Source organism: Bos mutus, chromosome 13 (assembly GCF_027580195.1).
Source record: "Bos mutus isolate GX-2022 chromosome 13, NWIPB_WYAK_1.1, whole genome shotgun sequence".
Lineage (NCBI taxonomy): Eukaryota > Metazoa > Chordata > Mammalia > Artiodactyla > Bovidae > Bos > Bos mutus.
The window spans coordinates 172,949-199,598 of record NC_091629.1 but is presented as its reverse complement, the minus strand read 5'-3'; the positions used below and the strand labels follow the sequence as shown (position 1 = coordinate 199,598).

Sequence of the window (26,650 nt, the reverse complement as noted above, 5' to 3'; positions counted from 1 at the left end):
TTCCTCCAGCCGGACGTCGAGCCACCACGTGGAGCTGGTTCCACAGCCGGTTCAGATCCTTACGCCTTCTTGTCTTCCAGGCTCTGCGGCTACCCTCCTTTCTATGACGAAAACGACTCCAAGCTCTTTGAGCAGATCCTCAAGGCGGAATATGAGTTCGACTCCCCCTACTGGGATGACATCTCCGACTCGGGTAGGTCTCATGGCTCGGGGACCCCTACACCCAGACCACCTCCATCTCCGACAGGCCCTGGAGGCTCAGAATGGTCCTGAGCTAACATTTTGAATTGAGTTGTAAGCGAGGAGAGGCTTGGGCCATGTGCCCAAGCCGGGCTGGGCCGGGGACTCACTCCTGCCCTGCTCGGCCACACGCTGCTCTGGGTGCTCTGGAGTGAGACCGTGTTTGCTGTTGGTTTACTTGCTCAGTCGTGTCCGACTCTTTGCGACCCCATGGACCACAGCATGCCAGGCTTCCCTGTCCTTCACCACCTTCCAAAGTTTACTCAGACTCATAAACTCCAGGAGACAGTGTTAGCTCGTGTTTATTGAGCGCTTACTGTGTGCTAAGAACCGTGAGCTCCAGATGTGTGCTAGCTCACCCAGTCCTTGGGACAGGACAACCTGTCAGGTGGGGAGTCCTTTTAGCCCCATTTGACAGATAAGGAGACTGAGACCCCAGAAGGTGAAATAACCTGACTGAAGCCACGCAGGTAGTAAGTGACAGAGCTGGGGTTTGAACCCATACCTTCAAGCCAGAGCCCGCACCTGAGCTACTATGCCACAGGAAACATTGCCAGGGAAGTTCACCATTTCCCCCTCAGGGAGAACAATCAAACCCAAGGCCCGCAGGAGCAGATCAAACGTCTCTAACTTCACCTTCCTCCCTAACAGAGGAGGATGGTGACACTACTCCCTCACTCTGGCAGGTGGTATAAGGATCAAATGAAATAATGAACCACCTATCCAAATATCACACACTTGCACTGTTTCCTCCTAACTGGAAATGCCTTGCTTTCTTCCTCAGTCTTCTAAAACCTGGGATGGGACTGTGGTCCTCCAAGGCTTTCAGGAAAGGGCCGCATGGGGACTAGTTTACTTCTGAGCTGGGAAGGGCACAGCTGTCCCCCAGAAGTCCAGTCCTGCGGGCAGGGAGCTGCTGGGCCCCCGAGGTGACAGATTTCCCCCCGGCACATGTCCCCCAGTTCTGGGACCCAGCCCCTCCCCCACCCCCACGCACTCAGCGTCCTGCCCAGGCCACACCCACCCCTGGGCCTCCAAGCAGTTCCTCCTCCACCAGGGCACACCTCCTGCCTCAGCATTTCCTGCTCGCTGTTTGTCGTCACCCTCGGGGGCTGCAGGGGGCGCTTCTGCAGGCTGCAGGGGGCTGCAGGGGGGCTGCAGGTGGGCTGTGTGTCCGCAACCCCAGGGCTGACCCAAGCCCTGGGGAGCCTAGTGGGTGCTTGGGCGATTTCGTTGAATCCGTGATGTCTTAACATGGAGAAGACATCAGTGAAACAGCTCCCTGAGGCAGCGGTGAGCTGAGTGAGGGGCACCTGGTGACAAGGATTGTTCATCTCTTCCCTGGATCACAGGTACCACTCGCTGCCTGCCGGCAGGAAGGGACTCCGAGCCAGGAGGCGGGTCCCAGGCCAGGCTCAGCTGCCTCCTGGTTCACTGCGTCACCACTCAGAACCTCAGATCTCAGCTTCTCTTTTCCCCGAACGCTGGTGCTGCCTGCCTTTTGTCCCAGCTCCCTAGTGGCTGTGGAAGGCTGGTCTCATATTTGTCGTGGTACCCTTGATACTCCCAAAGACCCACTGCTATCTTATTGTCACATCTCAGGCCACACACTGATTCCTCTCCATGCACCTTCTTTTTGAACAGCAAAAGACTTCATTCGGAACCTGATGGAGAAAGATCCGAATAAAAGATACACATGCGAGCAGGCAGCTCGGCACCCATGGTAAGAACGTCACCCACTCGAGGGGCCAGTCGGCTGGGTCTCCACTGTGAAAACCACGGCGAGGCTTGGCGTCCCGTGGGGCCTGCGCTTTCTTCCTTTCCCCACCCAACCTTGGAGGACACGGTCTCTGAAGGCACTAATGCACAAGAAATAGCTGTAGCTTTTTCACTTTATGTGAAATATTTTAGGCTCATTTTTATTGAAGGTAATCCCCCAAGGAGGCTTTAAGAGCGGAGTGTTATTCCTTGAGCTTATTACTCAGCCAGTAAGTAGATTGAGGTTATATGTTCTTTTTCTTTTAAGATGCTTTTCAAGTTAGTGTTTCGTCGTCTCCAGTGGGATGAATTGATAGTTTATGACATCCTGGACTACATTTCCTGTGGTGCCCTGAAGGTGAAGTCGCTCAGTCGTGTCCGACTCTCTGCGACCCCGTGGACTGTAGCCTACCAGGCTTCTCCGTCCATGGGATTCTCCAGGCAAGAGTACTGGAGTAGTTTACGTTTCCTTCTCCAGGGGACCTTCCCAACCCAGGGGTCGAACCCGGGTCTCCCGCATTGGAGGCAGACACTTTAACCTCTGAGCCACGAGGGAAGCCTGAAGCCACCTTCTGTGCCACTTACTAGGGTTGAACCTGGTGACTTTGGGTTTATACTTCTCTGAGCCTTAATTTTCTCATCTTTCAAGTGAGGATGACGGTACCTAGTTTTGGGGGTCAATGTAAGAAGCAGTGTCTGAGATCACGTGCACACATAGAGGGTTTAGCCCATCTGGCACATAGCAAATGCGTCATTAAGCTCTCTTATTAAAGCATCATGAGCCTCCTTTTTTAGACAAAGGCCAGGAGTAGTAAAACAGCCGGTACAATATGCGGACTGTTGATGTTGGCAGAGGGGCAAGGCAGGGCTGAGAATCCAGCAGGAGTTCACAGAGATGCCCGCCTTGTGCTCTGAAAAGCCTGTCATCAGGCCACCTAGGGTGGGGCAGGGATTCCAGGCTGCATGAGCCTCCTGGGCCAGGCCTGGGGGCTTACACGGTACACCCATCCATGAAGCTGCAGTGTTTAGTGAGAGTGGACGGGGAGCACTGAAAGATGAGACTGTAAAGGAGAGACCCAGCAGGTTCTGGCGTGAGCTTCAGCTGGGCCCGGTGGACCCCAGTCCTGGACTCGGGCTGTGCTGTGTGAGCCAGCTCTTTAAACTTTGGGCCTCGCCTATGGCTCTGAGATGGGAAATAACAGTGGTATATATCCTAGAGGGATTTTCAAGGGAGCAAATGAGATAATTCATGTGAAGAAGAGTACCTAATAATCTCCAATCTATTGGAATTCTTCTGCTTTTGGGCAGTGGGGACCCCAGACAGGTTTTAAGCTGAGTGATCAAATTTGCATTTTCAAAACCTCAGCCTGGCAGCAGGATTGGGGACTAGGAATGGGAGGTGCCAGGAGGGGCTGAGCAGTCACGTGGAGAGGGCTGGCCCCAGGAGGGTGGAGGTGGTCTGCCCAGTGTCCCAGGAATGCAGGGAGGGGGCGGAGACAGGCCAGGGGTGGGGAAGCTACGGGTCCCGCGCTGACCCGTGAAGCGGTGAGGTTATTCCAGATTGTCCAGTTCAAGGGGCTGGGAGGATGCTGTGCTGTGGGAACAGGCGGGCTGGAGTAAAAGAGAATGAGGGTGCTGTGTCATCTTGATGCAGATCTGTTCTGGTGGGTGCTTTGCAGAATGAGTCTGGAGCTCAGGAAAGATGTCAAGTCTGAGATGACTTCAGGGTCATCAGCCTGGGTCACATTGAGATGTATTGGCATGTGAGCTGCACAAATAAATGCCTCCTTACTTCAGAGATAGGGTTTTTTCCCCCATGTTTTATAATTCTTACTGTGCATTTCAGAATTCCCAGAAAGTCAAGTGTCAGAAAATGGTAAAGACAGATGGTTTGACTCAAGCATTCCAGAAACACCTGCATTTACAATATACCTGTTTCTCATATATAACACTGCCCAGGCAACTTGAAAACACGGATTCAGCTGAGAGCTTGCAGGATGTGAGATGTGGCTTTACCAGCATCCCTGTTCTGGAGACCGTGGTCCCAGTACACAGATGACACCCAGAGAGCATCATCTCTCACTCTGCACTTGCTCTTCCCACTGAGCCAAGGCCTGTTGGCTTGGCTAGGGCAGGGCCTCCCCTTAGCCTCAAAATAGACCCCTCCAGGCAGGACAGGGTTCCTTTCCAAGCTGTCCTTGCAGAGGGCAGTCAGCCCATCTCAGCATATGTTCCCCAGCCCCGCACGGGAGGCCTCGCCTTCCTCTAAGTGATGGATAGTTGGGAGCCAACCGAGTGCTGGCTGATGGCTAAAGAGCAGACAACGGCAGGATGGGAATCCAGTCCCAGTGACAGGGAAGCACCTTGATGAGGTTTGTTTACTTCATTTGGATTGTTCTGAGCCTCTGCCTCCAGTTTCAGTGACAAGCAAACTACAGTGATGATCCTGAGGGTCAGCAGGTGACCTCAGGTGATCCCAGGTGACACTCAGCCAGTCCCCAGGGCAACAGCAGTTTTCCCTCCTGGGGGGACATTGTTGTGTTGGCCCAGCCAGGGGGCATCTGAAGCGCTGTCCTCAGTGTTCATGGAGACCCCTCCCTTCCCCGGGGCTTCAGGCAGCTGAGCTGTGGCAACTGCAGGAACTGGGAAGGATCCCAGGGGTCTGGGAGACACACTAGGCATCACCAAGCCTGTCTTGAGCAAGTGGTTACAAGAACGCACAATCAGAGCTATGTAGGTACTAATAGAACAGACTGTTGTTATTTTTTGGTTGGTTGGTCATGTCTGACTCCTTTGATACCCCGTGGACTATAGCCTGCCAGGCTCCTCTGTCCATGGGATTTCTCAGGCAAGAATGCTGGAAAGTGAAAGTGAAGTTGCGTCCGACTCTTTGCGACCCCATAGAGAGTGTAGCCTGCCAGACTCCTCTGTCCATGGGATTTTCCAGGCAAGAATACTGCAGTGGGTTGCCATTTCCTTCTCCAGATCTTTCCAACCCAGGGACTGAACCCAGGTCTCTCGCATTGTAGGCAGACAATCTGAGCTTTACCATCTGAGCCACCAGGGAAATCCCAAGAATCCTGGAGCGGGTTGCATTTCCTTCTCCAGGGGATCTTCCCAACCCAGGGATTGAACCTGTGTGTCCTGCACTGGCAGGTGGATTCTTTATCATTGAACCACCTGGGAAGCCCAGAATAGGCTGTATACAAGATATCAAAGCACCAAAAGGCAAGGAGAGGAGTTTGATGATCTGTGTGTGGTGAGAAAGAGCCAGGCAGACCTGACACAGCATGATTGATGTGAATGCCATCTCCCTTGTTAGTCTAGAGGCAGACACTGGGAAGCGAGAGAGAGTCGGAGACCCGGATGAAATAGAGGTGCCTGTAGCTTTACCTGTGTGTACAGAATCATCAGGAAATTCTTCTGTATCTGAGGTGTTGTTCAGTTCCTAGGACAATTGAGGTGACATCCCAGGTCCCTTCTAGTTCTCAGGTTCTGTGCCTCTGGTTTTGCCAGTGAACGAGGCTGAAGCTGGGAGCGCTGAGCATCCCACGTTATCCTGGGGAACTTCCTGGCTGCTGGGAATGATGCTTGTTTGAGGAAGGTGGTCATGAGCTGTCATGAGCCGAGATGGCTGGCTTCACCTCCAAGCCGGATGTTTAACAAGGGCCTCTGGGCCACTGTCTGTCCTGCTGGGTCCTTCGCCAGTGGCAGCATGCCTGGGCACTTTGGGAAGTGAGCACAGGACTTTACTAGAACAACTGAAGATTTGCGTTTTCTGTCCCTCTCAGCTGGGCTCACCCACAGGGAAGGGCGTCTCCCTGACACCCCTGCCCAGCCTGTTTGGTTTGGAGAGGACTCTGCCTTGCAGCAGTGCTCAGTCCAAGGAGTTCCATCTTTCCGGCCACTTCTGCCCCCAGGTTTCCAAGAAAGAGTTGGCCACCGACACGTAGAATTGGTATTCTTTTCTGAGGATGTAGCTGTTACAAGAGGCGCAGGAGGAAGCACATGAGCCCTCCAGGAGAAGAGGCTTCATGACACGTCTGCTTCCTCGGGTTTGTTCATTCAGATATTGCCCTTCACTGACATGTGTCTGGAGAAAGGGGGCTATTGACAGTTGTTGGAAATGGAAACCTAGGGCCTCCCTGGTGGCTCAAATGGTAAAAAAAAAAAAAAATCCACCTGCAATGCAGGAGACCCGGGTTCGATCCCTGGGTTGGGAAGATACCCTGGAGAAGGGAATCCACTCTAGTATTCTTGCCTGGAGAATCCCATGGACAAAGCAGCCTGGCAGGCCACAGTCCATGGGGACTATACTTCACTTAAAAAAAAAAAAAAGTGGAAAAGGATATGGAAACCTTGCTGGCTTAGGTTCATTTCTGAGTGTCATCTGAGATGTGTATTTTCAGCCCTGCTGGGAAAACCAGAGGAGTCTACTGAGGGGGCCTTGCACTGAGCTGGGATATGAGACTGTATTCTAACTTAGACCCAGCCTGACACAGACTTCCTTTCCAGAGCGCACCAGCCATGTTTTCAGTTCTAATGGGAGGAGCTGGTGGTGGGAATGTGTTTCATACAGCGGCGGTTTCTTCCTTTCATGTCCTGAAGTGAATGGACACAGCAGTCTGTGTCCAGGCTGGCCTGTGTCCCGGGCTATCTGAGTCTGAGACCCGGCCCCTCCCTCACCCACAGGTCACCCTCCAGCCAGAAAGGATGGTCAGTGTCCCCGGCATCTGTCTGCCCCTTAACTTTTCCAAAATCCAAGAAATTATTTCTGAAGCATCATTAGTCAGCTTAGAATTGAATAGTTTGGTGCTAAGAGAAAAGGAAGATGGGTGGATTCAAGCCCAGAAAAGACTAAACAGAACAGTTTCCTGTGAGATTGCCAGAGAATGGGGGTGGGGGTCGAATGTCGAGTGAGGCTGGTGTTGAGGGAGAGGAATGGGCTGGAGAGACCCCCAGGCCATCAGTGAGACAGGAGACTGCAGGCCCAGAGAAAAGAGGGAGGCGCAAGAACAGATTGGGGGGTCGGGGGGAGGAGGGAAGTGGGGAAGAAAGAGAGGAGAGGTGTGGCAGAGCAGAGGGAGGAAGTGACAGGATGAGCGGGACTCCGAGGGTAGGAGGCAAAGACCAAGCCTGCCCTTCTTCCCTGGAATAGAAAGCCAAGGTCAAGCAGGAACAACATCAAGATTGCCCAGTGATGTCAGGGACCCAGTGGGATCTGGGGGGCGTGGTCCTTGCAGTTCTGAGGACTTCTCAAGGAAATGCAGGAGAAGGTGTGCCAGTCAGGGCTGAGCTGAGACTGGGTCCCTGTCACCGCGTACAGAGCAGATAAGGGGCCCTGAGGGCGGGAGCAAGAGTGGAACGTGGCGGAACTTAGCCTAGCTGGGATAGAGTCAGAATGGAGTGCTGGGCCTGGGATGGTGAGTGGTCCGTGGACCAGAGGCTCTGGTGATGCCAGGGAGCGGGGCCGGTGGGAGGAAGCTGGGAGGTCAGACCAGCTGGCGGACCTGCTTGCCATCTCAGCGGTGAGGCCTAGCAGGTAGAAAGCTGGGGGAAAGGGAGGGGAGCTGAGCTCAGGTTGTGTGGTCCATGTGGACTCTGAAGCTGTAGGAATGGCGGTGACAAAGGGGGAAGGGGAAGCCAGGCCGAGCGGTCTACCATGGAGGTGCTGCCCAAGCCTGGAGGGGTGCAGAGAGGAGGTGGGTCGGGGCTCGGAGCGCGGTGGTCGTGGACTGTGAACATTCCAACCAGAGCCGTGGGGGTACAGGCCCCCCTCTTAGCAAACCTGCAAAGGGGACAGGACACAGCTTTGCCAAGAAAGCATGGGACCCCGTGTCAGAGCCCACACCCGCCCGCCACCCCACCGCCTACAAAACCCTTCTGAAGAAGCATCTTTGCGTTGGTTTCAGGATCGCTGGTGACACAGCCCTCAGCAAAAACATCCACGAGTCGGTCAGCGCCCAGATCCGGAAGAACTTCGCCAAAAGCAAGTGGAGAGTAAGTCCTTATTTCCTCTATCCCCAGTGAACTTGACCACTCAGACCTGCCCTATGGGTGGAGGGCTTCTTCTTTCTAAAGGTTGTTCTCACCCAGGAGGTCTGATGAAAATTCCCAGAACCTCACCCAAATAATGGTGCTGATTTTAAGTAGTAAAGATTAAGACTTGAAGAGAGAGCATCGTGGTGTGAGAAGGATAAAGTCTATGATTTAATGTCTTCCTTCTGAGACCCAGAAACAGCAATATTGCCAGCACTTCCTCATTTGCAGTTTCCTAAGAAATCTCTGTTGTCTTTCTTCACTTTGCTGGAACTTTGAGGAATTGACTCGTATTAAAAAGTGATATAAAAATGGAAAAGGGAAACAGGAAATCTCAATTGAACTTATCACTACATTCCAGTAAAAATGTGATGGACTGAAACTATTAGCCTGTGTCCTCATAAGCATGGGTAATTAAGAGCTGGCTATTTTTCCATGAGAGCCAACAAGTAGACACTATGCAGATAATAATTCCATTGAACTACTTTATTCACAGGAAATGCTGTTATTTAGGACAAAAACACCAATAATCAGAAATGAAAACTCTTAAAAATAAGATGTTAAGGTACTGCGTTATTACAATATGCTTTTTATTCTAGAAGTCACTTCTGAATTATGGAGAGAATTGGTTTACATTTATTCTGCAGTTTACATTATTATGTCAGAAGAAAAATATTCTCGTCATCTCCAAAATGTATTTTGATGGGGGGAGAGAGGGTCAAAGGATGAATGTACTTTTAGAAGAAGCGGCAACATAAGTTTCCTTTCTAGAGGTTCATGAGAATGTTTTCAGAAGTTAAACTGCTGAGGGTAACAAGAGACATGATAGGAGACAGCCTGAGGCTTTTCTAATTAGCTGAAATATTTTGTCTGCTTTTCTTCTTTCTGAAATATCAGCAAGCGTTTAACGCCACGGCCGTCGTGAGACATATGAGAAAACTACATCTTGGCAGCAGCCTGGACAGTTCAAATGCAAGTGTTTCGAGCAGCCTCAGTCTGGCCAGCCAAAAAGATTGTGCGTATGTAGCAAAAACAGAGCTTTCCAACTGGTGTTTGAGGCAGATCTGGTAGGGAGAAAAGGGGACTCTGGTTTGCTGAGTACCTACTGTGTGTCAGGCTTCCCTGGTAATTCAGATGGTAAAAAAACCTGCCTGCAATGCAGGAGACCCTGGTTCGATCCCTGGGTCGGGAAGATCCCCCGGGGAAAGGAATGGCTACCCACTCCAGTATTCTTGCCTGGAGAATGCCATGGACAGACCATGGGGTGGACACGACTAAGCCACTAACACTTTCACAGTAAGTGTGTCAGGCACTGTTAATACTCAATTCATTAACACTCCCAACAACTCTAGCACACTGTTTTTCAAAATAGTTTAAAATTTTAATTATTTAATATCTATGTAACCCTAAGTCCTAGTATTTCCATGTCGAGATGAGACATCAGTGGCTCAAGTCCCACCCGCCATGTGTGAACGGAAGCCGACACTTCTGATGCATCTCCTTATGATCTGACTTGCTTCTCGTTGGGCGTCACCCTTAGGGACCGATGACAGAGACTCATGACGGCCTGGGTCTCACTGACTTTTAAAACGTATTATTGGATGACCATTTGAGCTAATTTATTTGAAGTGTGTTGGCTTTGCGATCAGAGTAAAGATATTAGGTTGGCCAAAAAGTTGGTTCAGGTTTTTCCATAATATGTTACAGAACAGCTGAACCAGATTTTTGGCCAACCCCTACTAACGTTTCGTTGTCCTCCATCTTTGTGTGGAACAATACATCGCTGAGGACACATGCACAGCCTCCTTATTTTTCTCTCCCAGTCCCCACTCTACACGTTCACCTTACTCGCTGGGCTTTTCCACGGGCTCATCTGCACCGCTTGTTGTTGTGTAGTCACTAAGCCGTGTGCAACTCTTTGGTGACCCCGTAGACTGTACTCTGCCAGGTTCTTCTGTCCATGGGATTTCCCAGGCAGGAATACTGGTATGGGTTACCATTTCCTTCTCCAAGGGATCTTCCCGACTCAGGTGTGTCCTGAATGGGCAGGTGGATTCTTTCCCTCTGAGCCGCCAGGGAACCTCTCATCTGCCCTGCAGAATTTCCTTCATTGAAACCCTTCAGCTTGGTCTCACCCTGGGCATGACACTTTCTTCCTGTTTGCCTCAAAAAACAGTTCCCTTCATCTTTAAATAATCCTTGAATCTCATTTCTGAACGTCCAGCCCTAAAGTCCTCCCAGGATACCTCCACTGAGCATTTCCTGACACAATTGCACACTGCTTTGGGCCCAATTTACATTTCAGTGCAAATCCTTTCCACCTTCTGGTCAAAGGAAACCCCACAACCTATTGTTTATTTGAAGATTCAGACAGTGACTCTGACAGCACAGCCATCATGGTCATTTACTTTACGGCGTCCGTGTGTTTGTGCTCACGAGTTCATGGTGGCAAGGGTGGGTGGTACACTGTCACAGCTAAGATCATTCCACAACAGGACATTTCTGATGCCAGCATCTGCCTGGGGAGGTGCAGCATGTCAGGAATTGTTCTAGACTGGGGGGCTGCCGATTCATGCAGGACTAAGTCAGTGTACCCTGGGTCACAGATGCTTCTTAGCCAAAAGTCCAGAGCACACACCAAGCTGGGGTCATTCTTTATTTGCTCTTAAAACCACTGCTTTCCCAGCACTGTTGTAAGAAATAAACAGTTCTTATGAGGACAGTATATATTCACTGGGCTTCCCAGGCAGTGCTTGTGGCAAAGAACCCACCTGCCAATGCAGGAGACATAAAAGATGTGGGTTCAGTCCCTGGGTGGGGAAGATCCCCTGGAGGAGGGCATGGAAACCCACTCCAGTATTCTTGCCCAGAGAATCCCATGGACAGAGGAGCCTGGCAGGCTACAGTCCATAGGTCGCAAAGAGTCGGGCATGACTGAAGCAGCTTAGCATGCACACACACACGCACACATGTGTTTAATACCTAGCCTGATGCCTAGTATGTAGTAAATGCTCAGTAAATGGAAGCCATCCTGTTATGGTAGCTAAACCATGATGTATCCAAATACAACACAGTTATCATTGCTATGTGGAAGCAAGGAGGGAAGACGAGTCCCTAAGACGACTTGGGATCCTTGCAGATGTTTTCCTGTGGGTAGGTAAAAGTTTAGAAGCAAGGGCCTCAAAGTTTTTTCCCCCCACCCCAACAAACCCTTGCAGTGGGAAGAGGGAGTGAGTACGTTCTTCTAAAGCTTTGAACTTCTGTGTCCGCTGACCCCTGCAGGTCTGACATCCTCCACGCTCTGTAGTTTCGTGTCCTCTGCGTCCGGGGTCTCAGGAGTGGGAGCAGATCGGAGACCGAGGCCCACCACTGTGACGACAGTGCACTCTGGAAGCAAGTGACTGGCCCCGGAGGTGGGGCCCGGGGGGCCGGGCCAGGGAAGGGGGCCCCCGGGGGCCACCAGCGCCACCAGCCACTCCAGAGCGATCCCACCTTGCATGGTGCGCCTCCCTGCACAGGACTGGAAGACAGCAGTTTTTTTATGGCCATATTTTATACTGCAATTCTGAAGTGTTCATTTCTCACAAACTGTACTGACTCAAGGGAGCTGACTTAATAGGATCTGGTGCTGTACATATGAATCTCGCAAAGCTCTAACAGAACGGACTTTCTCAGTTCCTCTCCCCAAGCCCTGTCCTTCCTGCTCTTCTCAGTAGAGGTAACCGTCTATGTTGTATTTTTTCATTCATGACAAAAAAAAAGGTTTCAACTGGATTATTTAAGTATTGGTAAATATTGTGCATTAGGGTTTGTTTGTTTTTTCCTTTTAAGAAATGTGTCCTTTCAAGCTATACTTCTTACTTCCATGACCTGTATCTTTTGCTTGTCGGTAGTAGAATTTTATGTTAACCTTTAAGAGATTTTTTTTTCCTTCAAAGGGAATTTAAAAGTATTTTTTAAAATTCTAATAGAGGATTGATCGAGAATCTGTCTCCAAGGTGAAGAGTGCACTTTACTTCAATTCCTTCCCCTTGTCTCCCTTTGTTCCTTGGAGGGGCAGTTCTCTGAGAAGATAACTCACCTCTTCTGCAGGCCTGTTTTCTCCCTGGGAGTTGGGGAGCCCGTGGGAGGGCACCTGCAGAAAACCTTGCCTGGCAGCTCCTCCAGCGAAGCCCTCTCCAACTGGAGACCCTGGGGCCTCTGGCCGTCCGTGGTCAGAAATGAAGACGCCTACTCCCCCAAGATGAAAGGCTAGACTTGTGATGAAGGAGATGACCCCTCTCCCCCAGCAAAAATTTCAGAGCCTCCCGCACAGAAAGAGCACGATGCCATTTTATTTGGAGCAAATTTCTCACACAGCTCTCCTTTCTCACGAGGAAGGTGGCATGTGAAAGCCCAGCTATGCAGTTTTAAAATTGATCTCTCTGTTTTTTAAAAATGCGTTTCTAATCTTACAACTGCGAATAGCCTCCAGCTCACACCGGTTGTTTCTGCGAGTGTTTATGCTGTTCTTAGAGGGTGAGGATCCGGAGAGAGGAAGAGAGGGCAATGACCTTGGAAAAGACCCCTTTGATGTGAGGTGGTGAGGAGAGGTGACCTGCCCAGCCAGTGGGACACTGCAGTGACAACCAGAGACCACCCCAGCCAGGCCCAGCTGGCATGCAAAGCCATCCCTCTGACGAAGGGAATCCCCAAACCAAAGATCTGAGATCGTGGGGTCACCAGTGGTCCCAGGTTTCCCAGGACTGAAGGATTTCCCAGGATATAGGACTTTCAAACCAGCAGTGTCCCAGGAAAACTGGGCCACGTTGTTCACCCACGTGGTGGACGGATGTGCAGGATAGAGCGAGCACAGTGTGAAACCCAGGACAAAGCGCTTCTCCACGAGAGTTCCAAGATGCTGTCATGAAGAGGCGAGCAGGTGGTGCCAGATGCAAAAGCCCTCCCTCAGCCCTCGTGCCCACACGATGCCCTGAGTCTGCATCCGCACAGTCGGCCTCAAGCCGCAGTGGGTCCCTGCATGTCTTCTTGATGGTCCCATGACTTCCCTTCTCCTCATGCTCTTCTCCTGCAGATAGTCAGACTCAGCGGATCCTGTTGGTCAGGCTGTCTTTGTCACTTCTACACCTTTGCCTGGGTGTAGGCCAAATATTCAGTGATGGCCCCCTCAGCACACACACACACACACACACACACAGTGTTATGAGGCTTACCAGCTGCATTCTGCCTCCTTCAGGACAGCAGTGCAGCTGTGTGTAAGAGCAGCTGGAAAGACAGGCATCTGGTCCACCCCATGTCCACCACATCACAGACACTCAGCCCCTTGACAGGAATCCCACTTGACATCTGCCACACGTGTATCCAAAGTGAAAATCAAGCTGTTACTCTTCAAAATTTGTAACAAACCTGGAAATGTCTATAAAATGACAGAAGACTCAGTTAAGAAGCAAGTATTGCCTCATTTGGAGGACAATAGCATGAATATTATAAACAGAATCAGAAAACTGAGGCATGTCTCCCAGGAAGTTAGTAGAATGTTGCTTACTAACAAGTGTAATGGAGGATCCAAGTTTCTACAGTATAAGAGGAGAAGTACTTAGATGTTATGGAGGAAGGGTGATAATTTGCCTGAATCTGATACTTAGAATGTGTGCCCAAATAGTTACCAGCTCCTTGAACTGTGCACTACACAGTCACTTGCACTTGGAAAGCAGCATCTGGAGCCAGATTTATGGGTGGCGAATTATTTTCTGGAGCTGAAATATGGGATGCATGTTCTATGCAATTAGTTTGAAAATATGTCCTACCTGAAAAGTGCAGAAGAGCTGAAAGACGGGCAGGTTGCAGGTGTCTCTTTGTGATTTGGGGTCAGCTCTTGGCCATGGTTGGCCACATCAGGTCTCAGTACCAAACTGCAAGAAGATAGTGACTGTTTCAGCCTAAAAGTAGAGTTTTGTTGAACTTGACATCAGGTGAATCTCTGCTGTCTGGATGCCACCAGACTCAGGTTTTTTCCCCATTGTTTTAGGAAGAGGAGAAAATAAGCCCCACATGGAAAAGCTTCTCTGCTCAGAGAGGATTAGCAGTTAAAAAACAGAGGTTCTCTTTCGACCGTGTTATTTACACTTGATCACAACACGGGAAGAGAACTCGGAATATGCCTTTTGGTACACCTGCCAAGTGGAGTGGCCGAGCCCTAGGACCCTCGCTGATGTCAGATTATACCAACAGAAGCTGAGCTTTTCATAGGGGCACCCGGCTTACCCATCCCCTCAAGGCCAGTGCCTGTGGCTAGGCTAAGGATGGACCATGGACTTCATCACAGGCTTCCTTCCAACACCCCCCACTCCCACCAATTTGGTCTCTTCACCTCCTCAGAGCAAGTGGGTTATTTTTCTTATTTGAAAGAGTGTCTTCGAATGGTCTTGCTCTTAGCTGCCTTCCTGTCTCTCCTTCACTTCCCTGAGCTTCATCTCATCCATGAGGCCATCGGGGAGACTAGTGTTTTCTGAAACAGAGAGCGTGCACCCAAGTGTGGCCCTGACAGACTTTTGAGCAAGTCCCAGCTCTTCAGCTGGCTCTGAGTGTAGCGTCCAGGGAACTGGGCAGTTGGACTTAGAGCTGACCAGACAAGTCTCTGGCACTCAGGGAGCATGAGCTGGTGAAAGGCATGTGACACCTGTGCCCCCGGCTCAGCCTACTTACAGCACTAATCTCATCCTGTTCATTGGTCTCCCGTGGTGTCCAGATTATGATTATGAAGAGATTATGAATGGAAGAGGAAGACCCCCTCCTTTAGAATGAAGGCCAAAAACACTAGGGACAAAGGGACAGAATGCAAGTGACCCCTCCTTGCAAAGAAAGGGGTTGACCCTTTCTTTGCAGGAGTGACAGCTTGATGAATTCCCTGGGGTTTGATGTGTTGTGAGAAAAGACTGTGTCCCAGTGCAGATAACTCCGTATGTTAAGGCTTTGGCCACCATGGCCCCCTCAGCCACCCAGGACCTGGGTTGTGTTGATTCTTCACCTTGGAGAAGCCACCCTGGAACCATTGCTTCAGGTTTGAGAGTGGGAGAAGGAGGGTTATGGCCTCTGTGTTTCGCCTACAACACTTTTGACTTCCCAACTTTCTATGGTCTCCACAAGCTCCCTTCTGGGCTTCCTCTGGTTGTGAAAACGGACAGCAAGGCCCAGTAGAGGGCAGTTCCTCCCATTTCCCTAAGCAGAAATAAGATGTGCTCTTTCCCAGGGTCTCACTATCAGTCCTGGCAAATGGAATGAAGGTCCTCTGAATCAACTGATGCACGAAACCTTTGCATGTTCTTCTGAAACAATACTGCTTCCCGTTCTGTCCACTTACACTCTGCAGAGTTGGCCTTTTCCTTAAACACATTCCAGACCAAACACTGTTCAGTTTGTTTAAAAAAAAAAAATGTATATACCAGTTTGTAACCCACCACTCTTTGTGAGGGACAGGGGGCTGGTCCTAGGTTGGGGCTGCAAGTTGGCCACAGAGTGTTCCAGTTGGTTTTCAGAATTGAAAAAGTTGAGATAGGAAGGGTGAATTGGGCAGATTTCTAAAAGGGGAGCTTAATTCACAGAGATGCCAAGAAAACCAACCTGCCAATGAGATTACTTGACACTTCTACATTGTCCAGAAGGCAGGGAGGAGAAAGAGGAAGGCAGGAGGCCCAAGCCCCCTTCAGCCCTGACCTTCAGTGTGGTCCCAGTGCATTGAACCCAGTGTGTGATCTGCAGCCCAGCACAGGCACAGGAGCCCAGCCCCACTGTGAAGTCGGCCCTGCATGCTGGCCGCGACCTGGCCCACCTCCTGCTCTGGGCCAGATGCAACGGGCAGGAGCATCAGTCTCTCCCGCCTTCCCTGCCACTTGTAGCAGGAGCAGCCACGCTTGTGGCTCCGGGGCCTCTGCTTCTGCAAACGCAAAGGCTGTTCATTTGGCAGCCAACCCTGCAGCATGTGGCTGCCAGGTCTGGTTTCGTGGACAAAGTGTGGAATGGCTTCTTGGTGTCTGTATCTCTCTCTACACCAAAGGGACTGACTACTGCATTTCCCTCTTTGTACTAATGCCGCTTCTGCATTCGCCATATCCATTTTTAACCTTTTGGTCTCCAGGGAACTTCTCATATGATGATTGTGTCTTCTGATGATTTACCAACTTCTATTACTTCGAGGTGATTTTATTTTCTTATGGACAGGAAAAAAGAAAACGAAAGGAGTGTTGAGGCTTTCGCCATAGAGATAAGATATCACCAGGAACTCAAAAGCCCCAAACACTGGATAAATTACTTCTCAAAGAAAAACCCGAATCTGGACAGACTGAGGTTCCTGGGCCCTCGTGGTAACCTTGCACTTGAGGGAGGAGGTGCTGGGGCAGCGCTGGCAGCCAGGCTCTTGACATGTTATAAAGCAAAAACGTGGTGGTAGTGACAAAAATGCTACAGCCTTGCCGCAGCATCTTTGTTTTGCAAGACAGGCAGCAAGTTCCAGAGAACATTTATCTTAGCCCCACATTCAGGTTGAAAGATATTTATACAAAAGATACATTCTGTCCAGAATAAAATTTGGAACAATTTCTAAATTGGCTCTGGTCACTGCAATAATGTCATAGTCCTTCTTGCAGCTCTCCCAACAGTGAGCATGTTTTCCAAAAGCTTATGACATTGAACCCAGGAATGTCCCTGTGTCTATTATTACTAGGCTTGTAATTGGTTCAATTTTTCCATAAAAACATGCTTGTCCAAAAGAAGGGAAACTGTGCATTTATTCCATGCATGTAATAAACTCTGCAAGAAGTTTACTCCGCATAGGTTTGCGGCACTGCAAAATTGTTAACGGGCCTGTGTAGCAAATGACTCTCTGCCTTGACAATCATGTACACATATCAAGATTTCTATCATACTGATGATGAGATTGATGACTTCTTGTTTTCCTCCAATAAAGACAATTAATCACCTTCAGATGTGTGTCGTTCGTTTCCTCTGTAAGAAGCCAGACTGGAGTGTTTCAACAGCTCTCTCTTTCCTCCTCTTTGTAAAGTTTGGATTTGAAGGAAGGAGGTGAATTGAGCCCCTGGTAATTCATAACGTCCCCTAAATACTTTATGGGCTTCCCTGATGGCTCAGGAGAAGGCAATGGCATCCCACTCCAGTACCCTCACCTGGAAAATCCCATGGACGGAGGAGCCTGGAAGGCTGCAGTCCATGGGGGCTAAGAGTTGGACACGACCGAGCAACTTCACTTTCACTTTTCACTTTCATGCATTGGAGAAGGAAATGGCAACCCACTCCAGTGCTCTTGCCTGGAAAATCCCAGGGACGGGGGAGCCTGGTGGGCTGCCATCTATGGGGTCGCACAAAGTTGGACACAACTGAAGTGACTTAGCAGCTGATGGCTCAAGCAGTAAAGAATACACCTGAAATGCAGGAGACACAAGAGGCACGGATTCAGTCCCTCAGTAGGAAAGATCTTCTGGAGGAGGGCATGACAACCCACTCCAGTATTCTTGCCTGGAGAATCCCATGGACAGAGGAGCCCAGTGGGCTATGGTTCATGAAGTCACAAAGAGTTGGATGTGACTGAAGCAACTGGACACAACACAAATACTTTATATCACCACCCCAGGAATCCTGTGCAGGAATCCTGCCAAAGATGGGGGCAGGACAGGCATAGCTTGGCTTTGAGGCTTCTGGTGGGCTCTCAGGCTCCCCCTTTGCCTTACTGCTGCAGAAGGTGGCTGGAGGTGGACCCAGAAGCCCCCAGAAACCCAGATCACACTAACTAGATATTCTTGAGTTGTTTTCAGGAAAAGCCAACACTAATTTCCAGGAAAACCTCTCTGAGTCTCACATGCTGGCCCACACATGCCCACACCTGTCCATTTCCTGGGCACAACCTGGGAATTCTCAATGCCCAAAGGAAGATTCTTTTCTGACCATGTAACCAAAAGTGGGGTCTGGCTGCTCACCACTCAAAAGCCAATAAAGAGTCAAGGTTGGTGGAAAGGAAAGTTTGCTTTATTCTGGATGCCAACAACCAGGGAGGGGGCGGGCAGACACCTCGCCAAAGGCCAACTCCCCCACTACCATTTACAGTCAGTGGGCAAGAGCTTTTATAGACAGAGGGCCTTACATGCAGAAACAGCACAGTCAGCTCTTGATCTTGAAAGTGGTCATCGGTGGTCTGATCAGTGTCACCTTGATCGTTTACAGTTAACCTTTAGCTCCAGGGTAGTTTGTTTCCATTTCTTGGGGCCAGTTCTTGGAATTGTGGCAACTTAAGTCATGGCTACAGTCTGGTCATCATGTAAACTTCTCCACCTGGTAGCATCTATAAGACATCTCACAGGATATAGTTCAGAATATTATCTACAGCCCTTGAGGAGGAACTAAAGGTCCTTGACTTTGCTTAATGACTGAACTATCATTACTTGGTCTTGTTTGACTGTTTTCCTTGATTTCTACATTTTCTCACTTCTCTGATTAAATGATCTTTGGCTAACATTTTTCTACAGGCAAAATGAAGGCAGAGGACATGAGGGTGAGGACCATAGGGTCCTGCTTTGTTTCAATCAGAAGAGTGAATATTGTTTGTTGTTTGTTTTTCCTGGTTGGTACACCTTCAGGTCATAGCTTGTCAGATATATTGTGGGAATTGGATATGATCCACCAGACAATTCCTCCAATCCAAATAATAAGTTGTATCAAGGGGGAAAATGGGAATTGGACGTGGTTGTAGAAATAAAGAATAAACACTAACCCATACAAGTGAAAAAAGCATGAACCTTAGTGGAAATAAGTGAGCCCCAAATAAATACAGTATCCATCATCTGATACCTGATGTCTAGTCCTTTCTTAGCTGATAAGGCTTCTCTCAACACAGACCCTAGTTAGGAGCTATATCATAACACACGGTTCATTTGGCGGGTGCATAGGTGACATAATTAATGCAGGCTTTATGGAACGAAAGAACTTTAGTAACCTAACCAGTTTTGAAAACTATCTGTAAGGATTCATTAAAGAGAAGGCTCACCAACTGTGACTGAAAATTTAGCCAAAGCAAGTGCACAGAAGTATAAAACTGATCCTAATAGAAAGCTGATATTTATTAGAGCCTTAGAGTTGAAATGTTTAAGGTCAAACTTTGAATTCACTGAGTTCCAGCAGCAATGCCCAGCACCTTTATCCTTCAGACATTCACCAAACCCCCTTGTGGCTCAAAAAATGTTCAATATGCATTGAAATTCACCTCAAATTTCCTTATATTTTTCAGGAAAATTTTGCTCTTCCCATTCTCTTGGGATTGTCTATCATTGGCCAGAATACATATAGGGAACCAGTGGTACAAGAATTAAACAAAAGCCTCCCTGCATAGATGCAGAACTGTCCATCTAGACAAGAACCATACTTTGTTATTATTACCAGCAGCAATAACTGCTCCTACTAACCATGCCGTAGATTATCTGTTCTAGATACTGTGCTAACTGAATTCCATTCAGTATCTCATTTAACCATCAGCTCAACAAGAAAGGTGCCCTTCTTCCCCAAATGGGTTCAGAAAGATTAAACGATTTACCTACAGGCAGCAGAGTTTCAAACTCAACTGGACTGACATCAAAGGCCATCCTACTGTACTTCCTCTCGTAATTCTCTGCAAGTCACTGAATTCCAAACTGCCCAATCTGGACTTCATTTGTTTAATAACTGGGGGCCACTGGTAATTATTGAGTTGACACCATGGAATCAGTTAAGTCTGGAACGTCACCATTCCTAAGGTCTATCACACCACGTCTCCAAGAGAAACTTCTCTTAGCATCTCAGCCTAGACTTACACAAGTTCAGTAAATGAGGGACAACAGCAGAGGGAACACAGGCATAACTGTTACTAGCCCATGTGTTTTCTGCTGTTCCACTGTCTCATGTCTCAGGGGAAATGTCACAGAAGCTGTATTTGACCTAGAATCAGAGCTGCAGACGATAATCATAACACTGCTGGGTTTTTAGTTTTGTGTTTTAAGTTAGTCTCTTCTCTTACTCTGATTGATATCACTGGAAAGTTCTCTTCATATACACGGAGTTTCATCCCTGACGTGCAGACCTCCCTGTTGTCTGCTATTTTCCCCAGATCGCCTTCAAAAACGCTGATTTATTTTCAAGACAGTGTCTCAGATCTCTGCTTCTCTTCCATCCTCCCCTGGGAGCAACTGTGTTTAGCATGAGTTCATCTTCCTAATGTGTTTCCACCAGCAAGCACGGACTCTGTCCAGAAAGACTTAATGGGCCAGGAAAATGCAATTTGTGGTCAACTTATGAACCCTTTTCCTCTTGCCTTCATCTCAGGCTGCTTCTTCCCCCTCTCTATAAAAAAACATTGTTTTAGCTTCAACATTATATTTGTCTTGGGGGCATCAGGATTCATTTCTGTGGGCCTTGCTGATTCAGGCTGTTTATATCGGCTCATGGAGAAACACTCACACAGGATGCTGAGCCGCCAGCCAACCTGGCTGTAGTCATGGAGAAGAGCATCCTTACCGACCCCTCTCCTTAGGGCCAGCTATTCCCCAGCATAGAAGTGGAATACGGCTGACTTTTGTACCCACCTGTCCCAGAGTGCTTGTCACAGGGCACCCCTGTGGGAGGAGAGAATGCTTATTCATGGTAAGTCTTTTAAACGAATTGTCTCCGGTCTGGACAGTAGTCCCAATAGTGATGGAACTTCAGGGGCACCAAAAGTGGTGGGGGGACTTGGCATCACTCTGGTACAGGCTGCCCTAAAGGGGAGCCCCATCCCCTCACCTGTGCTGCTTGACAAACAGTCCCCAGGCTGCACTGCCTCAAAGCTGCGTCCCAAAGCTTCCCACGCCTCACCTCGCCCGCCCCCCGGAGATCCTGCTGAGATGCAGCTTCTGAGTCAGCAGGTCTAGGGGGTGTGGGCTGATGCAGCTTCTGAGTCAGCAGGTCTGGGGGGTGTGGGCTGAGCCCCCAGGTGGCACTGCTGCTGCTGGTGGTCCTCACGCCTGCCTGCACGTCCCAATCACCCTGGGATCATTTCAGAAATACCAGTGCCTGGGCCGACGGCGCCAGGATCGCTGGCGAAAAGGTGCCCTCGTGGGCTTCATTCCTAGCCATACCATGTGGGCCTCATCTAGGGCTGCTGACAAAGTGAGCGCTGCTGAAGGGAGAGACAGGCAGGCGGAGCAATGAGAGAACACAGAAGTAGCAGCATGGATACCAGTCTTTTTATTACCTAATCTTGGTGCCTCAGTGCTTCTGCCATATTCTATTCATTAGAAGTGAGGGTTGCCCAAGGGCGTGACCACCATGTGGGGCCCACTGGGGGCCTTCTGCACAGCTGCCTCCCACAGCCTGTCTCTCTGTCGCCTCACTCATGACCCCCTCAGTCACGCTTGCTGACCAGAGAGAGAAGTGAGGCTGGACGGTGATCTGTGGCCGGAGTCCACGTGCTTAGGGAGAGGCAGTGGAAACAGGGCCCCGGGATGCTGTAAAGAGCCCAGACGTTCTCAGAACGACATTCATCCAATTAATGTCTTTAAAATCTTGTATTTGCTGTAAGAATGTAGCGCAAACTTGCCAAAGCCTTAGCAAACTGCTCTGGGGAAGCTGCAAGCTTCAAGACACAGCATTCCCTGTGTCCTGAAAAAAAGCTTTTAACTGCGCCCAGAGCTAAAAAAAAAAAAAAAAGCAAGCTTTGGACGTGCACATCCTGAAATCCGCAGGTGCACCCCATCTACCAATAGGTGCCCATGTGATTCTTCTTAAAGAGATTGAGCGATCCGAGAGTCGATGCTGCACGTGGAGCTGGGAAATGAAGCCGTGCCCCACGGCTGCTGGTCCTCACAACTGAGGTTAAACCCGGGTGCAGAGACTGACTGGAAAGGGCTCTTGCTCTGGGCCAGTTTAAGTGATTCCCCTCCTTCTGAAGATAGTTGGGGACACGCTCCGGACGAAATCCTCCAGTGGACCAGATAGATGTGGCCCCTTCTCGCTAAAGCCAACGCGCATGTGCAGAGCAGTTCACAGTGACTGAAGCCCTTGACCTTGAATTATCCTTCAGTCTTCACAGCAGCTCCGCAGGTGAGTGGCAAAGCGCCTGACTTCTGCCTCTGAACACGAGGAAACTGAGTCTCAGAGGGAGGAAGTGACTTGTGTCAGGGTCAGAGTTGGGCCTGCGAGGCTGAGCGAGTGAGGAGCGGGGAAACCTGTCAGGTGCAGGATATATAAGTGGGCTCATTTCCCAGCTTTGAAAGAAAGGATGTGAGTTTTCGCCGATACCTCCCAGGCCGGCAGGAAATACAACACATCCCCGGGGGATGATTCTTGGCTCCTTCCTGATCCGCTCTCCAGGCCGGACTCTCACTCTTAACCTCTGTGGCTTCTCCCCCTGCAAGTCCAGCATGATCAGGTCTGAAAACTGGGTCCTTTCACTTGCCCCCGTTGCAACCTCTCAGGTGAGGCCTCGCTCACTCAACAATTTCCTGAGCACCTCCTGTGTGGCGGGGATGCTCTAGCATAAGGACCTCTGACCTCTTCGGGGTTCCATCCTCCTCTTTCATTTGCCGTCAGCCCCTCAATGTGTGTTGGAGCTGGAGGCAAAGACGCAGGTAAGCTTCCTCCTCTCCAGGGGCAGGGCTGTGAGAGGCAACTTTCCCAGGGGGAGGCCACCACAATCCTCTCCCCATGGACCCCACACAGGCACGCTGAGCCACATGGCTAGAATGTTGTTAGGACACTGCCTGGGGTCACTGAGCACCAGTGTCGTGTCTCACCCGAGACCAACAGTCATGGCGTTCCCCCCCCCACCCCCACCCCCCGCCCCCGCTTCCCCCACATCAGCCCTGAGGGGATGTCAGGGAGTCCCAGGGCCCAAATGAAATCCAAAGACATGGTCTTGGGTTTACCACTGTCGAGCTGTGTAATCTTGAGTGAGTCATTCTGGATCTCTGCCTCCTGTCTTCATTTATGCCATGATGGGTCCCCAAGGTAGCCTCTAGCCCTCGAACCCTGTGACACCCAGACAGCACCGAATCCCCATGTTACAGTTCTGCCACGTGCCAGTGTCTCTCTTGGGGTTTTGCTCTTTGTCTGGAAGAGGGTGTTGCCATGTCTAATGTACCCTGCTTGCTTCCTGAGAAACTCGGGAAGAGTCTCAGTTGAACCTCTGAATTTCAGGCTTTTCCAGAGGCAAGGAAGAGCGTGAATTAGACTTGTTACAGTAGTTATGAAACCCACATTTCCTGTCAGTTCTTTCCAAGTCTCGTGTTAAATGAGCAAATTGAAATAGGAATGTTAACAAGGATGACTCAGGCCTAGAAAATGTGATAGCATGACGACGGCTTTAAAGAATGGCAATAAAAGGACTTTTCTGATCCATTTGTTGACAAAAAAACAGCAAGAGATCATTCATCTAGTTATTGGTCTCCAAACAGTTTTGATTGTGTACTCTTTTGATAAAGTCCTTGAGCATGCAAGCATCCCTAACGTATGAATATTTATATATTTGGAAATTATAGGCATCTAGTGTTGTACTTACAGATGAACATGTAAAGCATTCACAAAGAAAAAATTAAAAGGACAGGATCAAAACAAACTTGTCAACAAAACAAAGTATTTATCTTTGTCACATCGATGTGATTTAGTATCTTGTTTATTTTTTATATAATACAGAAATTTGGGAGTCTGATTTCAAGTCTAGTTTGTCTACATTCTTGGTCTCTAAGCGCTGTTGTAACTGAAAAAGTTGCAATGCAAAAATATGTAGATATAAAATGCAGACATCTATTGTTGGAGGGCTTATAACAGAGGTAACTGACTTGAGGGCTTATAACTGACCAAATCCAGATTGGAAATTTACAGGACCAGAAGTGGTGTCATGATGTTCTCGAGTCCAAGTTTGTATTGCTCCCTGCACAACAGGCCAATAAATTGAGAGATGAGCTTGTTAGTGCAAGGAATAGCAACTTTATTTGGAAAGCCAGCAGACTAAGATGGTGAACTAGTGTCAAAGAACCGTCTTGCCTGGTTTGGATGCTTAGTTGCTTTTATAGAACAAAGTGGGGAAGTGAAGAGGTAAAGTTAAAAAAGCCTGTACATTTTTGCAAATATTCCTGGTTCCAAACATACTCAGGAGATGTGTTAATTTCTTCTTTCCTGTAGCCACTCACAGGTGGGCCAGGTCAGGATATTTCCTGTGAGCTAAAAAAAGATATTTTAGTTTAAGCTCAGACATAGGAGGCAGAGTTCCAAGAGATGGGCCGTTATGTATACTTTAAGCTAAAGACAACATCCTTTTAGTGATTTGTTGTTGTTTAGCCACTAAGCCGTGTCCAAATCTTTTGCAACCCCATAGACTGTAGCCCACCAGGCTCCTTTGTCCATGGGATTTCTCAAGCAAGAATACTGGAGTCAGTTGCCATTTCCTTCTTCAGGGATCTTCCCAACCCTGGGATCAAACCCATGCCTCCTGCATTGGCAGGTGGATTCTTTACCACTGAGCCACCTGGGAAGTCCCCCTTGAGCAAAAGCAATAGAATACAAAGGTTAAAGTAAAAGAAACAGACCCAATATGGAGTCAGATTAGTTTCTTTGTTAATAGAATGTCCCTTCCTTCCAATATCCTCCTTCTACCCTTTCCACCAAAGACCCTGTGAGTGAAAGTCACTCAGTTGTGTCCAACTCTTTGTGACCCCATGGACTATTCAGTCCATGGAATTCTCTACGCCAGAATACTGGAGTGGGTAACCTTTTCCTTCTCCACGGGATCTTCCCAACCCAGGGATCGAACCCAGGTCTCCCTCATTGCAGGCGGATTCTTTACCAGCTGAGCCACAAGGGAAGCCCAAGAATACTGGAGTGGGTAGCCTATCCCTTCTCCATCGGATCTTCCTAACCCAGGAATTGAACCGGGGTCTCCTACATTGCAGGCAGATTCTTTACCAACTGAGCTATCAGAGAAGCCCCCAGCGGTAACTCATGTTACACAAATATATAATTATAATCCAGGTACAAACAGTCCCCCACAAAGATCCTATTTTTTAAAAAAACAATAGGTCAGTATTTATATTTAACTCTTAAACACTTAAATTTTTTGAAAACTCACAGCTCAGTGAAAATAGATACTAATGTCTTTCTTTTGATTGAGACGCTCCAGAGAACTTGGGACTTCAGACCACTAGAGCAGTGTCCCCAAGGTCTTAAATAATGTGGCCCTTTTTTTATGAGCTCAGCACACCAGCAAGTACGACTGACAGGGCAAATGGCTTTTAAAAATGAATTTGAAAAGAAAATATGGTACTTACATTCAATGGAATATTATTCAGCCTTAGAACAGAGGGAAATCCTGCCATTTGTGACAACATGGATGAACCAGAAGGATATTAAGTGAAATGAGCCAATGTCAGGAGAAAGAATACTGTATGATTCTATTTATATGAGGTTATCTAAAACAGTCAAACTCATGGAAGCAGAGAATGGATGTACCAATGGTTTCCAGGGGCTTAGACATCAGGGAAATGGAGCGTTGTTATTCAGTGGGTATAAAGTTTCAGTTAAGCTAGATGAATATATTCTAGAGATCTGCCATACACACCATGCCTATAGCTAACAATGCAATCTTGTGAACATCACAGTTAGGTGTTCTTATCAAACCCAGACCAAAACGAACAAAACCCAAAGGACAGGAGGAAACTCTGGGAGGTATTGGATCTCTCTGTTGCCTTGATTGTGGAGATGGCATCACAGGTGTTTGCATATATCCAAACTCATAAAATTGTACCCACTAAACATGTGCAGTTCTTTGTGGACCAGTTATACCTCAGTAAAGTAAACGCTGGATTTGCATTTTATTACTCCAAGGGCTTCTACCTCCGTTGAGCAATAGTCAATACATGTTGGAGACATATTTCATCAGTTGACAGGCAAGGACTTAGGCAACCTTGCCACAGTTCAGCAGTCCTCAATCCCAGCCAGGCTGCCATGAAAACACTTCCCTAAAGGGAGGGAAAGTACTTGGGAATAAATATCCAGACCTCTTAGTGACTTGTCTTAAAAATCCAAGCCTATTACATCGTGACAAATCTTATAAAGCAGGCATTGTGAAACAATAAGTTCCAGTCAGCGTGCTGAGTGACACTTGTGACCTCGTGGAGCAGAGAAGTACAATGAAGAGAGAAAGTGGCAAGCTTCTGCTGCTGCTAAGTCGCTTCAGTTGTGTCCGACTCTGTGTGACCCCATAGACAGCAGCCCACCAGGCTTCCCCGTCCCTGGGATTCTCTAGGCAAGAACACTGGAGTGGGTTGCCATTTCCTTCTCCAATGCATGAAAGTGAAAAGTGAAAGTGAAGACGCTCAGTCGTGTCCGACTCTTAGCGACCCCATGGACTGCAGCCTACCAGTCTCCTCCATCCATGGGATTTTCCAGGCAAGAGCACTGGAGTGGGGTGCCATTGCCTTCTCTGGAAAGTGGCAAGGGATACAGGTAAAATGCTTCTGCTGACAGAACCATCTGCAATGGGAGTGCGTCCCCTTGCACGATGGTTCTCAAAATTAACTGGACATATGAAAACACCTGGGCATCTCCT

General features: G+C 48.8%; 1 protein-coding gene across 2 annotated transcripts in view; it reads left to right on the top strand.

Moving 5' to 3' along the window:
- The window catches only part of CAMK1D (calcium/calmodulin dependent protein kinase ID), a 396,366-nt gene extending 379,350 nt beyond the window's left edge, over nt 1–17,016 (top strand). Inside the window, exons 7-11 of one of the 2 annotated variants that reach the window (XM_070380877.1) lie at nt 81–193; nt 1,885–1,963; nt 7,911–7,998; nt 8,935–9,056; nt 11,320–17,016. In XM_070380877.1, coding sequence (XP_070236978.1) covers nt 81–193; nt 1,885–1,963; nt 7,911–7,998; nt 8,935–9,056; nt 11,320–11,344 — 427 coding nt within the window. In that variant the 3' untranslated portion in view covers nt 11,345–17,016. The remainder of the gene's footprint in view (nt 1–80; nt 194–1,884; nt 1,964–7,910; nt 7,999–8,934; nt 9,057–11,319) is intronic. The other variant, XM_070380876.1, reaches the window with a different exon arrangement.
- Nucleotides 17,017–26,650: the final 9,634 nt, after the last annotated feature.